This window comes from Vulpes vulpes, chromosome 2 (genome assembly GCF_048418805.1).
Source record: "Vulpes vulpes isolate BD-2025 chromosome 2, VulVul3, whole genome shotgun sequence".
Taxonomy (NCBI): domain Eukaryota; kingdom Metazoa; phylum Chordata; class Mammalia; order Carnivora; family Canidae; genus Vulpes; species Vulpes vulpes.
The window spans coordinates 31,735,670-31,752,945 of record NC_132781.1 but is presented as its reverse complement, the minus strand read 5'-3'; the positions used below and the strand labels follow the sequence as shown (position 1 = coordinate 31,752,945).

The window sequence follows — 17,276 nt, the reverse complement described above, 5'->3', positions numbered from 1 at the left end:
CTGCCAGCAGGCACTCTGGGATTGCAGACCACACTTTGCTACCCAAAGAGGGTCTTCCTGGTCGACCCCGGGTTCTGTGCCCACCCTATGTGAGTGGAGGGTTTGTGCTGGGTCACCCTACCAAGAACAAGGTTTCTACCAGGAGTAGGTCTACAAGACACAGAGCTGCCCACCGCAGGGAACCTCAGGGACCCTGAAAACTGTGATTCTCAAAGGCTAAAGGTTGGAAAAGAGGCAGGAAATACTAAGGCCACATTTAAGTTTGATTAAATAGGGGAAATATGCAGGAGTGTTTACAGTGGGGAGGTCGGCAGACTTTTTCTGAAAAGGACTAGGTATTTTTGACCTTGCAGAACATATGGTCTCTAGGCAGGTCCTCATGTTCATGGTTGTAGCACAATGGACAATATGCAAACCAATGCCTGTGGCTGTGGACCAATAAAACTAGTTACTAACACAGATCTGGTTTGTGGCTGGAGGCTGACATTCTACTGTCATTTGTGTGTGAGGGATGGGCCATCTTTTAGAAAACACGAGAAACTAAATCATCTCCCCTAGAGAGGAAACGTGGAGGCCTGGAGGACACAGCAAGGAGACACCTCTCACTGGTGATCTTTAGATATCTTTGGAATCATGAATTGTGTGTATCACCTATTTACAAAAAATGAAAAACACAAAGATAGGACTCCCATGCATGATGGATTTGCAGCAGCCTCCTGTGAAGATGTGCCTCTTACCATCTCTTTCTCCAAGTGTCCACGAGCCAGAGCTAAAGGACAGGCCCCATCTTGGGGAAGGATGGTGGCCCTCGCTATGCAGTCGCCCCCCACCACTTTCACCTCTTTCCTCGGCCTTCTCTTCCTTCAAGGTGCCATCCTCTGCAAGGAGCCCTCCCAGAAACACAGGAATGCTAGCCTCACTCATCCTTCCTGGCAACACGGCTCCTTTGGCCACCACAAGGAGCAGCAGAGGCTTCGCACGCAGGTTAGAGCAGAGCCTGGAGTCTGGAAGGCTCGGTCCCTGTCCTGGCTCTACTGATTTGAAGCCTGTTTCCCACCTCACCAGTGGTTGCTGGGAGCCCCTAAAGAAGTGAGGGAAGGCACCTCCACGGGAAAGCACCATCTGTGTAGAGGTCACTGAGCCCACCTCCCCGGGGAGAGATGCTTCCTAATAGCCAGTGTCTGTCTCATCCTGGCAGCGCCCCAGTGGGATGCTTGGCATACAGCAGGCACTCAATGGAGAGAAAGACATCAGTGGAACCTGACAGAGCTCCTGCCTGTCACCAAGCCAAGCAAGCTGGAGAAAGGCAAGAAATCCATCTCGGGTTGAGGTAGGAGGTGTCTGCCTTCCGGGGCCTTCCAGGGCTTCTTAAATGGCATCTGTCCGACCAGATGTCAGCCGGGCCTATTTCTAGCAACAAACAGCCAAGATCTCACCTGGATAATTTGCTTTGTAAAAATACAAAGTAAGTCAGCCTCATTAACAGAATCTTCAGGAAGGCTCTTATTTACGAGACAAATCAGTCTAAAGGCAAAGCTGTCAAGTACCTCTGTGTTGATCTAATTCACCCCCACGTTTTATGGATGGGGGATGGGGATAGAGAGGGCCAGAAACATGGTCCAAGCCCCATGGTCAGAGCTCTGAGTCCTCAGAGGAAAGGTCGGGGACCCAGCAGGAGGGACCATTGATCAGGACAGGCTAGGACAGGTGAGGACAGGCTGCAGATAACACGCAGTCTCAACCTCGGGTGACTGATGACAGAGTTGCTTTGCACACCAACATCCATGGGGGATTGCCTGCATCTCTGTTCTGTGACATCGTCTTCATGCGGGGACCCGGTTACATGGACTAGGCTCCACCTGCAACACAGCCATCACTGGGAGTGACAAGTGAGTCTGCCTTGGGACATGCACTGCCTCTATCTCCCTTTCACTGACCATGCCTGAGCGCAAAAGCACGAGGATGCACAATCCTAACTGCAGGGAGGGAGGACAGAATTTTTGGCCAGGAGACCTGCACTCCAGCAGAGATGCTCAGCCTAATAACTGTTGGTGTTGTCAGGACAAAAAGACAGAAATGTTCAGATGTACAAGGTGTTCTGAAAACCAAAAAATGTCAAAAATAATACTCCAGACAAAAGTGAATCCAAATAAAGACCTCGGGAACAGCTATGTAAAAAATAGTAGGAGCAGTAAAGCCGGCGAAACAAAGTTGGGCCAAAATGTTTCCTGGTAACGTGACTGAAGCTTAACACCACCATTCTAAAACTCTTGAGATAGAGGCATATGTGAAAAAAGTTTGGAGTTCTGAACTGGATTCTAACTAACCCTACCAAAACCCAAGTGTGGCATGCACACTTGTAGGAAGAAAGGCAGAAATCTTTCTGCTGAGTTTCTCTTTGGAGGGGAAAGAAGGCCTAACTACATGATATTAAGAGCAATATAAATTCAAAGTTACTGGCGAATAACTGATATCCACTGATAACACAAACACGATATTAAATGCTAAATTTAGGGGCACCTGGGTGGCTCAGTCGGTTAAGCGTCTGCCTTCGGCTCAGGTCATGATCTCAGGGTCCTGGAATCAAGCCCTGCATCGGGCTCCCTGCTCAGCTCGGAGTTTGCTTCTCCTTCTCTCTCTCCCTCTCCTGTTCCCATCCCCACTTGTGCTCTCTGTTCTATCAAATAAAATCTTTAAAAAAAATAAAATAAAAATAAATGCTAAATTTACTACAGGGAAAAATTCTGATCAAGCAAATGAGAAAAGCAAAAGCAAAACAAAACCCAAAACAATCAGAAAAGAACAGAAAAATGAACTAAATGGCAAATATTACCACAGTGACCACAATGAAATCAGATTCACCTACTGACTTCTTAGATGTCACTGAAAAAATTTTTTAAATTCTAGTAGTGTGCTGTTTATAAGCCATCCACTCACTTCATTAAATAACAAAGAAATAAATAAAATTTAAAACAAAAAGCACCAAACAGAATACCACAGATACTTGACATTGATGAGAAAATATCTCCCATGAGCTTCTTTCAGAAGTTTCCAGTTAACGGGGCACCTGGGTGCCTCAGTGGTTGAGCATCTGCCTTTGGTTCAGGTTGTGATCCTGGAGTCCTGGGATCGAGTCCTGCATCAGGCTCCCTGGAGGGAGCCTGCTTCTCCCTCTGCCTATGTCTCTGCCTCTGTGTCTCTCATGAGTAAATAAATAAAATCTTTAAAGAAAAACACAAGAATTTTCTAGTTAAGAAGGACAGAAAAATGTGACAATACCAAAATCTTTTAATGCACTTTTCTTGGGAATGGAAAGTACAGACCAAAAAAAAAAGGGGGGGGGGGGGTGGTGGTGATGGGAGAGGGCAAGAAAGAAAAACTAAATAGCAATAATTTACAAGCTCAATTTAATATATTACATAAAGCTTTATAACAAACCAACATGCATTACTTTTTCCAAATGTCGGTAAAACATTCACCATGATTGCCTTTCAAAAAAAAAAATCATGCTAAAGGTCATCTGGAAAAATAAATGTGCAAAAGAACCTAGAACTTCTCGAATCAGATAAGGACAAATATAAACATAAGGCGATCAGTATGGGTGTGACGGTGATCAGTGGGACAGTCCGGTACCCAACATGGCAGTCACTGCGGCTACTGAGCTCCTGAGCCATAGTTAGCTGAGAAAAGACAGCTGGAAGGGTAAAATATACACACAGGATTCCCAACACTTGGTGTGAAAGTACTATAAAATCTCATTGATATTTCTAATGTGTATTACATGTTAAAATGTTGGGTTCAACAAACTATTAAAATTTCACTTGGTTTTATCTTTTCTATTGAGGCTCCTAGAAAATTTTAAATTATGCACGTGGCTCACGTTTCTCCTGGACACTGTTGGTCTAGAAACAATCCAGATATTCTATTCTCTGTCCATATCACTGATGACATTTGCCAGTGGAGATTCTTTTCCCTTTTTAGATCATCAAAGATTAAAAATGTTCACTCTAGCCTAGATGCTACATGTCACTCCTGGATTTATTTATATTTATTACATTTTAATTTCTCATATAAGCAAAATGATCGATCACCTCCTGCCATGGTGTTTTTCCCATTCTAAGTTGTAAAACTTTTCTGCAGGCTGATGATTTAATGACTGTAGCGTTTTTACCTGGGGGTGTGGAACAAAGCATAATCAATTCTCACATTGCTTCAGAGGAGCCTTGGTTGGGACCTGCCTTGGGGCAACAGCCTGGCTTTGAGTGTCCAACTGCAAACCACTTTCTAAAGTCACCATCTGGGGCACCAACCAGAGTGGCTCAGTGGGTTAAGTGTCTGCCTTGGGTTCAGGTCATGAACCCAGGGAGCTCTCTGCTCAGCAAGGAGCCTGTTTCTCTCTCTCCCTTTGCCTGCCGCTCCCCCTGCCTGTGCTCTGTCAAATATATAAAATATTAAAAAAAAAAAAAAAAACATAAATGAAGTCACCATCTATTTCCAGGGTCAGTCTCTGCCTCACTGGGGCATCATGAAGACCAAGTATTCCCTGAAAAACAGCACACTATCTGACACAGTAAACTCTCCATCACTCCAGCCACTCATCTGGATTTATCTTAAACCTGTGATGGTTAAGCGGCATGCTTGGGGCTGCACAAGGTGTAGCAGGAACCCAGGCTCCAGCCTCCATGCTGACACCCCACTGGGATCAGCCACCCTCTCTGCAGGGCCTCAGGACAGGAGGAGGGTGGGAGTGGGGGAAGCAGTTGAAATAAACACCTACAAAAAAAAAAAAGAAAAGAAAAGAAAAGAAAAGAAAAAGAAAAGAAAAGAAAAAAGAAAAGAAAAGAAAAGAAAAGAAAAGAAAAGAAAAGAAAAGAAAAGAAAAGAAAAGAGAAAAGAAAAAAACAAACACCTACAGGGAGAACAAGTTGGAAGCTCTAGCCTCCTGCACCCAGCATGCCACCTGTCTCCCCCATACCCCAGGGCAGGTGACCAAGTCTCCCTCTAGCACCAGGAGTTTTCAAAGTCATACTTAAGCTGTCCCCTGGATGTTACCTCAGAGGACATATCTAAAATATACTGGCTCAAAGGGCCAGCATCCAGAACAGGGGAGGGAGGACCTCTATAAATCCACTCCTCTGTAGGAGCAACAAGATTATCAGCAAAATGGTCAAAATCAACTTTTTCCAAACTCTGTAATCTGAGAAGGGTGAATTCAAAGAGTACATGCCCTTCACGAACCTCCAAACTCAACCTTTCCTCCCATATGCCAAAACCTCCTTAAATGGACCCATCCCTGAAGGCTAAGACTATAAGCCCTGAGCAGTCCACCTCCTCATCCCCATTGCCCCATCTCCCAGTCCTGGGGGCCTTGTCCAAAGGATCCTGACCCATCACTTGTCATCCTAGGGACTATCTCATTGGAAGCCCTTGTCTTGTCTGGATCAACTTGGCTTGGTCTCTGCTTGTCCACCACCCTGTCCCCCACTAGCCACCAAACTAACTTACAGGCTCCTACATACCCAGTCTGCTCCAGTGATGCAGAATTATACAGAAAAAGCTGAGACTGGTTGTAACCCGAGCTGGCCCACATCATACCCATATAATGCTGGGATTAAAGACGACCTGCAACTACAAATACATGAGAGCTCACCTTGGGCCAAGCTCCATACAAGCAGGGGACACTCCTGTGATTTTACTTCATTGCCTTGAGGTTAGTTCCATGAGCTAGTCCCAGGCTCTTAACCACTTGTTACCCACAGCCAGGGGGAGTGGCTGCAGATCTGTGGGAGGATTCCTTCAGTGTGAAGGAATCCCCCTTGGAGGGTGGGAAAGCTCTGAGACATAGAGGCCCAAGGGCCGGAGCCTACCTTTGCCCTTAAGAGGAGTGGCCATTAAATCAAAACTTCATTCTGGAGCACCTGGGTGGCTCAGTGGGTCAAGTGTCAGCCTCTTGATTTCCACTCAGGTCATAATCTCAGGGTGGTGAGATGGAGCCCCACGTCGGGCTCCATGCTCAGCAGGGAGTCTGCTTAAGATTTTTTCTCTCCCTCTTCCTCTGCCCCTCCCTCCTAGGCACACATGCTCTAAAATAAATAGATCTTAAAAAAAACAAACAATTTCATTCTGCTCCTCATGTAGGTGTATAATCTTCCTACTACTGCAACAGATGACATTAATTCAAAGTTCTATTGAGAATGTAGAAAAGAAATGTAGAAACCAGTGCTCATTTAAATTTAGGCCTGGCTATAAATTTAGGCCTGGCTATCTGAGACACTCACTAGGGGAAGCCAGAGGAAGCTTGGCTGCCACCTTGTGGGGCAAGAAGAAGAAAAAGCTGGATGGAAATTTCTGGCTGATCTTCCAAGAGCCCCAGGGCTCCTTTAGATGGATCCCTCTGGCCCCCTCAGGGCTCCTTTCCATGGGCTCCTCCAGCCCACCACACTCAACCACCTCCTCACTCCCCATTCCAACCCTCTCACCCTGGAAGAAATGGACTCAAAGCTACAGTGTATACAGTTCAAGATTTATAGAAGTTTAAGTTACTTTCTTATGTGGCACAATGCTGAAGCCAGTCTGAAAAAAGAAACACACCACTGTAAGGTAATTCAAATGAGTTGATTTTTTTTTTTTTTTAACAAATTTGTACAGGAAAAAAAAAAAATCCCCGCTCACAATCTATACCTTATACCCTGTCCAGTATTCAGAAAGCCACAGGAGGAGCTGGCAGGGGCAGCTGTGCTCTGCAGAAGTAACATCTGCTTACAGAAGATGTGGGGTGTGGAAAAATCTTGAGTTCCCTTTGTTCTCCAGTGTATCTTATACAAAATATTACATTTTTTTAAACATATATTTACAGAGTTTGCACATATAGAAAATGGTTACAAATTACAACCAGGCTTAGCAAGATAACAGTTCCCCTCCCCCACAGACCAAGGCCGGGGGTATGACTGCTTCATTATTTACAGATGCATTAAAAAGTCTGCCTTCTAGAGACCTAGATGAAGTTTATAAAAACTGGTTAAACATCATAAATTCATTTACGTAAGCTGTACAAGTAATCAATACCAATTAGTGATTTCATGTCTTGCTCCCTGAAGAAAGATTTTAAAGTAAAAGAAACCCTCTCAGGCAACACATCTCTTGGCCCGTCTGCTACAGTTGGTTTGGTTCTGAGTGAGGGGAGGAGGTGGGAAGAAAGAAGGGAATGGGGGTGAAGGGGTGGTAAAGGACAACCTGGTTGAGACTGTTTCACTTTTTTTTTTTTTTTTTTTTTAAAGGCTTGGAACCAGGCTAAATCGACTGGCTTGTTAAACACCATCCTATGGCTTTGAAAGAACCCATGGTTCCCTCCTTGTCTCAGAGAGGAGACTTCTCAACATGACTACAGCAGGAAAAAAAAAAAGAAAAAAAAAAAAGAGGACTTTCTGGGGAAGATAACGCTTGTTATTCTGATGTAACGTCTTTGCCTCAGCGCCAAGCCCAATTTCAACAGTGCAAAAAGACTCCAGAAGCGGCTGTGGGGGACGGGGTCAGAGGCTCGCGTAGTAGCTGTCTACCCATTGAGCAAGTCCTCGCTCCACCAGCGACCGGTTTATCAACACCGCCTAGAAAACAAAATTCCCTTGAGAGCTTTGCCCACTGCACCTCGGGGCCAGTTGTCAAGCCAACGTGGGTTTTCCCCTCTCTCAGTCTCAGATAACCATCACACACTATAGGTCCAAGAGAAATAGGGGGTGAGGGACAGGACTCTTCTAGGCCAACAGGGGCATTGATTTAATGTTCCATCGGCATGAGGGCAGACTTTTCAGCACACTAAAGAAATCTAAGCTTTAACACCATGAAATGGGGTGGAAAACCCAGGAGACACAAGGTCCCGAAAGGTTTGGCTAAGGTCCAGGAGGACCACTGACATTTTGTTGCGGGGCACTGCGGGATGTGTAGCAGCACTCCCCAGCCTCTACCTACGTGATGCCGCTTACCATCACCACCCTCAACTGGGGCAACCAAAAATATGTCTCCGGACTTAATTAAATATCCCCTGCAGGGAAGGGGGCAGTGGTCTATAGTTACATCCTCTGATTAGCTCAAGAGGAAATAATGGATGAGTCAGCTTCAAATCTATGACTGCTGGCCAGTCACTTGAAGGAAAAGAACAGAACTTACTTCATTTCCAACCACACTCCATAGCTGAATTAGAGGAAGGCCAGTAGGACTGTAACTTGTCACCTAGAAAAACAACAGAAGAAAGCAAGCACGTTTAAAAGCTACCCCGTGCACCACTCCTTAAAGACTGCTGGCCAACCCCGGTCCCAAGCCACAGAGGATAAAGCAATTCAAAGGTCAGTTCCCAAGAATCCAAGATCTTGGATAAGAGAGGCCGGGAGGCACTGCACAAGCCAGGCAGGAGGCTCCTCAGACAGACACTGTCCTGTCCAGCCTGCCCGCCTCCCACCCACACACCTGAGCCAGCAGCGCTGTGTTTCCTGTCATCTCGCTCATGGCTGCATCCGCTTCAGGTGAAAAGTGGTCATCATCTTTAAAAGGAAAAAGAAAAGCAGCATTTAGGCTTTCACCAAGGCAAAGTATTCCTGTCACTCACACAGTTTCCAGGGGTTTTCCGAGCGGATGTCTCAGATGCCGCTTCACCTGCAAGAGCCACCTATATAGTAGGTACAGAGGCCAGGCCTCCACGGGGCTCCAAGCAGATACACCCACAGGGTCTCCACTACATGCTACCTGCTGTGGGACAAGAGTGAAGGGACAGGGACTCTGCCTTCAAGGGGAACATGCCACCACCACATTTAGGTGCTGACAGGGCTGAATCTTGTTCCACTGAGGCAGTGACAGCTGACAAATGCTGGTGTTCCCCCCACTTTCTAGATGGGGACACAAAGACAAAAGGGGATGGCCCAGTGGTAAAGGCTGGCCTCAGGTCCAGGCAGTGGCCACAGAGCGCAGCGTGGGCAAGTCCCCTGCTAGAGGGCAGGGCATGGGGGTGGCACTCTGCATCAGCTTATGTAGTTACACACAAGGACGGAGACACAGGTTCACCAAGATCTGGGGAATGCCTGACAGAGGAGGGAGTGCTTCGGCGGGCTTGGATAGACCGTGGAGAAATGAAGGGGAACTGGACAAGTGCAAAAGAAGAAAACAGAAGGAGGCCATGGCCCAGCACTTGGGCCGGCAGGATGCAGGCAGCCTTCAAGGCATCTAGTGCATTTCCCGGTGTGGACCAGAGAGAAGAGTGTGGGATGATCGCACTACCACCTACAGATACAAAAATCCTGGTCACCGGTAGCTGCAACTTGACCACCATCCACATATCAGTTCCTGGGTTATGTAACTCCTGAAGAACAGATACTATCCCACTTCCCAGAGGGTTAAAAAAAACAAAAAAAGGTTGGGGGGAAGGTGAGGATAATAACTTGCCTAGGACCACTATGCTAGTCCCGCTGGGGATGGGGTCAGTGTAAGATCCCACACAGGTGAGTACCGGCAAAGTCCCCGCAGTCCCCGCCGAGCAGTACCGTGGGCTCCCATGCCTGCCCTCCACCATGGATGCTAGGTAGGACCCTGGGTCTCGAACACGTTTTAGAAACTGCTTGTGTTAGAAACCTCTCAAAGGCTGGCAGCCTGGATAAAGTCCACCCTGAAAGGTGCTGCTGGCATCACTAAGTATTCGTTAGAGATGCATGTCCTCGGGCCCTAGCCCAAATCTGTTCAATCAGAAACTCTTGACAGGGGCAAGCAATATGTGTTAGCCTATGTCCTCCAAGTGCAAATAAGGGCTCTCAAAGAGAGAGACCTACTCTCAACCACTGTTCCCACCATGCCAGAGGCCCCATCTGTTACCTGACAAGGGCATCACACTGTCCAGAAGGACCTCTGCTCCCTGGAATGGCAGAGTCACAAAATCAGATCTAGAAAGGCAAGGGAGGAACACTGTTTATGAACTCACAGGCCAACTCCACTTCAGCCCATATTTACCTTGTGATGTAGCGCTGTGAGCCTCCCACAACCCAAGACGAGGCAAAGCAGAAGCATATATGTTATACAGCAGGCCGCAACTCCCAGCATGCCTGAACGCAGGCCTCCCTGTGTAGCAACCTGACCTCAGAGCGTCTGCCATCAAGCTCCCAGAGAGAAGCTCTTGGGGCACCTCTGCCACAAGAGGCCTTTCTAGCTGGGAGGAGCAACATGGTCTGTTTATATCAGACTCTGCTAAACCAGAGTAGGCACCAGAAGAAAGAGTCAACCTGTGTCCCAGGGTTGGTAGAACTGAGCCAGCTAGGCAGGAACCCCACACCCCAGGTACACAGGGTGTGTGTTTGTCTGAGGAGGGTGGACCCACCGGATCTGCCGGAGCACGTCCACTTTCACTCTCTTATATCCACCGTAGTCCACATAGCGTATCTCCACTTCATTGCTCTCCTCATAGGAGGCCACCACTTGGGCTCGCCACCAGGCACCGTCCACGCCGGGGGCAGCGCAGATGACCGTTACTGCAGGTCAGGAAGAGAGTGTGTGGATACTCCTGGCATAGGGCAGGGCACCAAGGGTCACCCCAGTCAACACTACCCACCCTCCCCACATCACTTCCAAGGGGCCGGTGTCTCCACAGGGCCAGGAAATAGCAAGGAGTCTTCAAAGCTCCCCTGGAGCCCAAGAGTGTATTAAGGGAAGGATCTGGATATGGGAAATCTGGCCTCCCATGTGTACTACCCAAAAGCTCTCCAGACCAAAAAAGCACTCTTCCAGATCCATTTACTTTGAAACCTACAAAAGCCTTAGATGGACAAGGATGGATCAGAAGAAATCAAGTAAAATCCCAAACTTAGAGAATGGGGACTTATATTCTCTAGGGAAAGTCCCAGAAACAATCAAGAACCTCCGAGTGCAGCAGATCTCGTTGGCCTATTATCTAGAGCCTGTTCTGGCCCGAGGTGACTCAGAAGTCGGTCAGAAGACTCCCAGGCTTAAAACTCGCCTCTTCTAGCCTTTGCTTCAGGAAGGCACCAAGAGCACAGGTATCCCAGGCAGCCACGACCAGGTAGCAAGTGTGCCAGCAGTCACTCGCCCTGTGGCCACAGAGCCAGGACAGATGGAACTACAGCATGAAGACCTGCACACATGGCTGACCACACTGGGTCCTGACCTTGCCCCTTAAAGGGAGCCTCTGATTCAGTCACCTCTTAGATCCCAAGTTTGGTCTTCACTGCTGGATCAAAGCAACATTAAAAGACTGACAATTAAATCCTATTTCTGCCACAGGTAGCTTCAAAGGTTTCCTTAAAAGCCTTGGTGCCCATCAGGGCACTCCAGGTTAGGAGTCCCTGACAGGAGTGGATGAAGAGATGTTCTGACATTGGATTCTTGCCAACAAGGGCAATAAGGAAATAGTGACAAAGAAGACTCAGGAGCACAGCTAAGTTTAGATCCCAGGTCCTGCTCTTATATCACCTGGGCAAGCCACCTGACTTCAGAGCCTGCTTTCTCCTTGGTTGCAGGAAGGTGAGTCACCCCACCCCAGGGGTCTATTGCTCTCAGGGAGCTTCAACAAGAACTATCATCTGGATCAAGGACTTTACATATAACACACATAGAATCCAACCCTTATTCCTGAAACAATGGGCATCACTCCATTCAACAGATAAATTGCAGAGCTGGGATCTGAGTTCATGTGTCAAAACTCTACTCTAACTCCATGGGACTCTTGTCAGCCAATGGGAAGACCTTTTCCATTGGGATAGTTGGGAAACTCAGCCCAGAGTAACTCCACACTGATGACAAAAACTTAGGGATGCTGTTCCCATGAAGAATCCCAGAATGGCCTCCTCCTGGATCAAGACCAAGGGCAGAACAGGTCACCCCCAAAACTCCTCCCCTTGAGAACCCAAGGCTCCCCAGTGACCCTGGGGCAGCACTTACTTTCCACTGGGGTGGGCAAGGTGGGGATTCCTGGCTGAGAGTAGCACAGGTACATCTGCTGATCCAGGCTACGCAGTGCATGGAAAGTAGGATGTGTGTGCTGCTGCACGAACAAGTGCCCAGCGTTGACCTGGTTGACCACAATCACCTCCACAGTGATGCCATCAGGGAGCATGAGCTGTAGAGAAAGGGGAGGGGCAGCAGGCACTGCAGCAATCCTTCTCTTATGTTTGGATAAACCCTGAGGCCCCAGGGCAAGTCTCTAAACTGGCACATCTTTGTAAAGGGCATGGCATCCCAAAGCAACAAGGCACCCAAACGGCAGAAATTCAAGGAAAAGTATGTCAGCCATGGAAAGTGTGGCTCAGCAGCCCTTACCCTACAATACCCACACTAACCTGTAGAGGAGGCCTCAACTCAAGGCTGGGCAGGGAGGAGCTAGCTGGGGAAGTAGTGTAGGGGCCTGGGCAGGGTCCCTCTCTCAAGGGGTCTGTAACACCCAACGAAGGCAAGGGAATGGGGAGCCACGGAGAACAAGTTACTGGGGCATAAGAGGTGGGTGGGCCCCAGGCCCCTGAGCCAGCATCCTTGGCCCTGCCTGCTGACTCCAGGAGCTGCAAGTCCAACAGGACCCCACTACTCTGTTCTCCTGCCAGCAAGAACCCAATAGTCTGCGTGACACCATCTCTTCCTCTCTGCACGCCAGACCTCCTACCAACTCATTCCCACTCTGGATTTGGAATGTAGGTTTTCTCAGTGGCTAGGCCCACATCAAAGACTTGTCCCTAGACACTAGTTTTCCTGTTGCCAAGTTACAGACCACATCTAGGTACTCTGGACACAGGAAGATGTGCCACCTTCCTGACCTTCATCCCTCCCTGGGGTGTGGCTGGTTGAAAGGCATCTGGGATCTCCTCTCCAGTTCTACCAAACCACAGAGAGTACAAGAGAAGGAAGCCATCCCAGCTGCTCAATTATTTAAAATTAAAGAATGGGTCTGGTCCAAGCCTGCTGGGGAAAAAAAATGCTAGGATTCAGAAGTAAAGCACAGAGTGGGGTCAGCCTGTTCCCAAATATCCAGAGGGAAGTAAAAGGACACTCATCCCTCCTGCCATAGCATAAGCATCTTTGGAGGGAGTGGAATAATACAGAACCAAGAAGTCAGTCATCCCAAACAAAAGCGAAGGAGACAATTTTCTTGCAGCAGCCCATGTGTGAAGTATAGTCATCATCTCTGGTCTACAGAACTCTACAATTCTACCTGGGAGATGAGGCTCAAATAGAGCTGGCAGGATGCTGTAAGATCTTGAGCGATAGGCCCCAACACACAGAGGCCCTAAGATAGAAGCTTCCTCCTCCTGCCAAGCTCCAGGAACAACCTCCAAAAGAGCCACCTGGCTTCCAGGGCTGGGTGGGGAGAATTTCTTCTCCTTTATAATCTAGATACTTCCCTTGAGAAGGAAGGGGAAGGGAATCCTTCACCAGAGCCATTAGACCCAGCTCGAGTAGGAGTAAGGAACATAAGGACCCACTACAATCCCATCCAGGCCCCCAAGGCTGTGACTCCGGACATATCACCAGCTTTAAGGAGATCCAAACCAGTCTGGGTACACCCAGTCTCCTGGATAGACTATACTCCTTTCTAGGCAAATGCCTTGAAAACACAAAAGATGTCACGGCAGCTGAGCCCGAGAAGAACGGTCCTTGCCAAGTGGGGACAGAGGCATGTCTGGTTTTGTACCAGCACTTCAGCCTCAAAGCCCAGCCACAGAGAACACAGGCTAGAAGCAGAAGCAAACTGACTACAGGAGGCTAGAGGGGAGGGGTCACAGGCATCAACAAGCTCTTGGCCTTCCTGACCCATGGTCTCAGGGATTTCTAATTTGGGGCAGGTTGGCATGAAAGGGAGACAAAAAGGTCTGGTCTGGTCCGCCAGGTGCATGCTCACCCAGGAAGTCATTGGAAGAGAAGGCAGTGCCAGTGATGGCAGTGGGGGAGCGTAGATATTGGTGAGGTTCAGCTCCTTGAACTTCTTTCCAATCAAGTTCAGCGCCTTGTCTACATGATGCTGAGAGCCTAAATGGGGTAGAGGCAGGAGAGTCACAGTGAATACGACAAACTGCAAAACCAAACCCATGCACACACCCCACCCCGCAGGAGCTTTCCTAGAGTTCAAAGGTATCTTTACAGAGCCAAAAAGCTAAGTTTTGCCTTAAGAAAGGTTATCTAAAGAGGACTGAAATCACCAACCTATCAAGTGATACCACTGCTATTGTGTCCATGCTTTGAATGCAATAGGATGCTAGCTGATGGGAAAGGCCCAGCCCTCACCAACCGGAGGGGAATCATGTTCTGCTCTGTGAGGAATTGTGTGAGGCAGCGGGCACCATAAATCCAGGCCACCCCAGCCTGCCCATGTGAGTGCCCACAGCTCTCCTGGCCACAAGATCTGGGGGAGGGAGAGGAGGCTCCTTCAAGTAGCTGAACTGGAGAAGAAGGCTAAAGGAAGACCCCCCCACCACCACCACCATGTTCCCTTCACCTGGGATGAGCAGAGGTTTCTATTCAGAGACTTAGATTCCAAAAAAGGGAATAACTGAGATTCAAATGCCTTACATTTCAGGGAAGACAACAAAACCCAAGCGGACAGCTGCCACTGACCTTCTATGTGGCAGATCTGGATGTTCTGGGTGTAAGGCAGGGTGGAGATGTAGATCTTGGCACCAGACGTTTGCTTCAGAAAGCTCACATACCGCCCCTGCTTGCCAATTAGCCGACCAACTAAGTGCTGAAAGAGAAAGAGACGATTGGGGTGTTAATAGGAAACCAATTCCCTACGTTCCCAAAGACTTACCTTTGTTTTTACACAAAGTGAAGCTCAAAAAAAAAAAAAAAACAAAAAAAACAAAGTGAAGCTCAAATATATCATTAACTGTGAACATACCAGCACTCATTTGCCAGGCACTGTTCCGAGCACTTAGCTATGAAACAGATACCTTTATCACCATTTTACAGATGAGGTTAACAAGCTCAAAGAGGCTAAGTAACTCACCCAATATCACACTGCTAAGTGGCTGAACTACACAGTCTGGCTGGCTCCAGGACTCAGCAGTTCCCATTTCTTCCCCGACAACCTGGCCCACATCCAGAAGGCTGCAAAGCCAGCATCTTCTCCTCCCAAATCTACACTAGGAGAGGTTCCACCACAGCACAAGGGTCGATTTACGACTCCTCCGACCTCTTCAAGTCTATCCGGGTTCAAAGATAAAAAGGCTCCATTTGAAAATAAAAGTTGAAGAAAGAACCCTTGGGCTTCTGCTGCCAATTGATAGTGGGCCGGAGCCTTCAGAGCACGAGGCTTGTAGAAGTGCCCAGCGTGCCAAGAGCTCAAGGCAGACAGAAGAAGCCCAACTTAGCCATGATGTAAGGCGAGCTCTGAGACAATCCCACACAACCGCACACCAGCAGAGCTACCAGGGACATGGTCGCCCTGTACCTAGAGCTGTCTGTGTGTGCCCTTTGCAACCACTAAGGGAGGAGGAGGCACGACTGCTATCAGGGTCACAGGGCAAGGGGGGAACCACCAAGGGAGTCAGCACCCTAGGGTCAAAGCAGCCTGCCTGACCTAGAGTTCAAACCAAGCCAAGTCTCCATGGCGGCGGTAGGGAGCTAAGTTCCTGGGAGAATTCAGTTGGCCAATTATTTCTGAGCCCCCACGATAAACATCAAGATTGAGCTAATAAATTTTAAGTTAGAACAGCAAGAAGCTCGAAAACACTTTGGTACCCTGGATTTGGGGACTGGTGAAGTAACCGGACATTCCCACAATGAATAATGCAGTTAAAATTATATTTTCAAAAGAATAATGCAGGAAAATTAAATTGTTAAATATTTAAAAGCATTAATTAAAGCAACATAATCTCAGTTTTGTTTAAAAACCACAGGGTGCAAGACGAGAAGGAAACACAAGTCTTCACAGCCACTCCCGGGGGTATGATTAGAGCAGCTTGTTATTTTCCTCATACGTTTCTATACTTTTCAAGCTCTCTGAAATATGGATTTATGCTGTGCTCAATTATCAAATATACTTTGCACTGGAGAGCTTTGAGCAGAGAACCGTGAAGGGACTCCCGCCTAGCCCACGTCCTCAGGCTGGTTTTTGCTAGCATCTCCAAACAGATCTGAGCCCCAGCACACAGGAGGAAGCCCCAGGGAGAGCGTAAGTACCCTGTGTGTGAGTTTGAAGGGGACGAGAACAGGTCCCTCCTGAAGGCAGCTGAGGGAACTCCACTTGGCAGGAAGTTCTGTGGGCCCTGGCAGGGTGTGACACTCCGGCTCCCTTCAGCCTCTGGCTCACTCGGGGGGCAGCTTCAGGTTTACTGTCTCCCTCTCCCTTAAGTTCGATGACCCTGGGCCTGTAGGAGTGTGGAGCTTGCAGCCCTTACCTTTGGCACCTCAATCTCCCAGATGATGAGGTCGACCTTCTTAGGACTAGAGGCTGCTTGGGCATTCTGGAAACTGTCAGTCTTCCTGGGGCCACAGCAGCCATCCACTGAATCCATGCTGTTCCCGTCCGAGCCTGCAGGGGTGGAAGCAGCATGCACAGACACACAGAGGCCAGCTAAGAGCAGTCAACAATGAAGAACTTCCAAACTCACATTCCCAGGAGGCCCCCGCCCCACACCCCCTCCTCGAGCTTGGCAGGTGACTGTCAACCCGAAGTCTAGAAGGGTTAGAACAACCCCAATGAAAGGAGGACTGGGGGTGTAGATACACCTAATTTTAGCCTGTCACTCACAGCTCCACTTGCTGAATTGGCAGCCACACCCAGCCACAGCTGCTGGAGCAGAGACAAGTGGTGAGCTGGGAAGGGGAGTCCACGGGGTGGGGGAGCAGGCCAGCAAGTCCACATGGTCCCAGAAGCTGTATATGTGCTGGCTTCCACAGAGACCAACCAGTCACAAGGGGTCCACACCCCAGCACCTATGCCAGCCCCTCAGACCAAGGGACCTAGGCCTGGGCTCCATGGGCAGTGAACTTCAGTCCACCAGAGCTAGAAGAATCCTCCCTTGCTGGCTCGTCTGAGGGACCCATTCTCATCTTGCACTGGGGCTCTACTGGAAGTAGATGAAGGAAGGAGGTCCTCCTTTCCCTCTGCTTAGGCCTGACTTGTGCAACTCTTAACATTCTGGGCTCATGGTGGATCTTTACCCCTTGGTCCCAAGACTGGGCTGATGTTCATGCCCCAGACAACAGACAGAGCAGGAAGCAGGCCCCTGGCATCAATGTGGTCTGCTGCTCTCTTGCTCAAGAGTGTGCCAGAGAGGCTATCCCAGAAAAACAGGGAT

General features: G+C 48.6%; 1 protein-coding gene across 4 annotated transcripts in view; it reads right to left on the bottom strand.

The window, feature by feature from the left end:
• Nucleotides 1–3,270: 3,270 nt before the first annotated feature.
• Nucleotides 3,271–17,276, bottom strand: part of AKAP1 (A-kinase anchoring protein 1) — a 37,101-nt gene continuing 23,095 nt past the window's right edge. For all 4 annotated transcript variants that reach the window (XM_072747541.1, XM_072747540.1, XM_072747542.1 and 1 more), the window contains 9 exons: nt 16,374–16,507; nt 14,590–14,716; nt 13,877–14,004; nt 11,929–12,106; nt 10,352–10,502; nt 9,853–9,920; nt 8,461–8,534; nt 8,164–8,226; nt 3,271–7,604 (listed from right to left, as the gene is read on the bottom strand). In XM_072747541.1, coding sequence (XP_072603642.1) covers nt 7,530–7,604; nt 8,164–8,226; nt 8,461–8,534; nt 9,853–9,920; nt 10,352–10,502; nt 11,929–12,106; nt 13,877–14,004; nt 14,590–14,716; nt 16,374–16,507 — 998 coding nt within the window. In that variant the 3' untranslated portion in view covers nt 3,271–7,529. The remainder of the gene's footprint in view (nt 7,605–8,163; nt 8,227–8,460; nt 8,535–9,852; nt 9,921–10,351; nt 10,503–11,928; nt 12,107–13,876; nt 14,005–14,589; nt 14,717–16,373; nt 16,508–17,276) is intronic.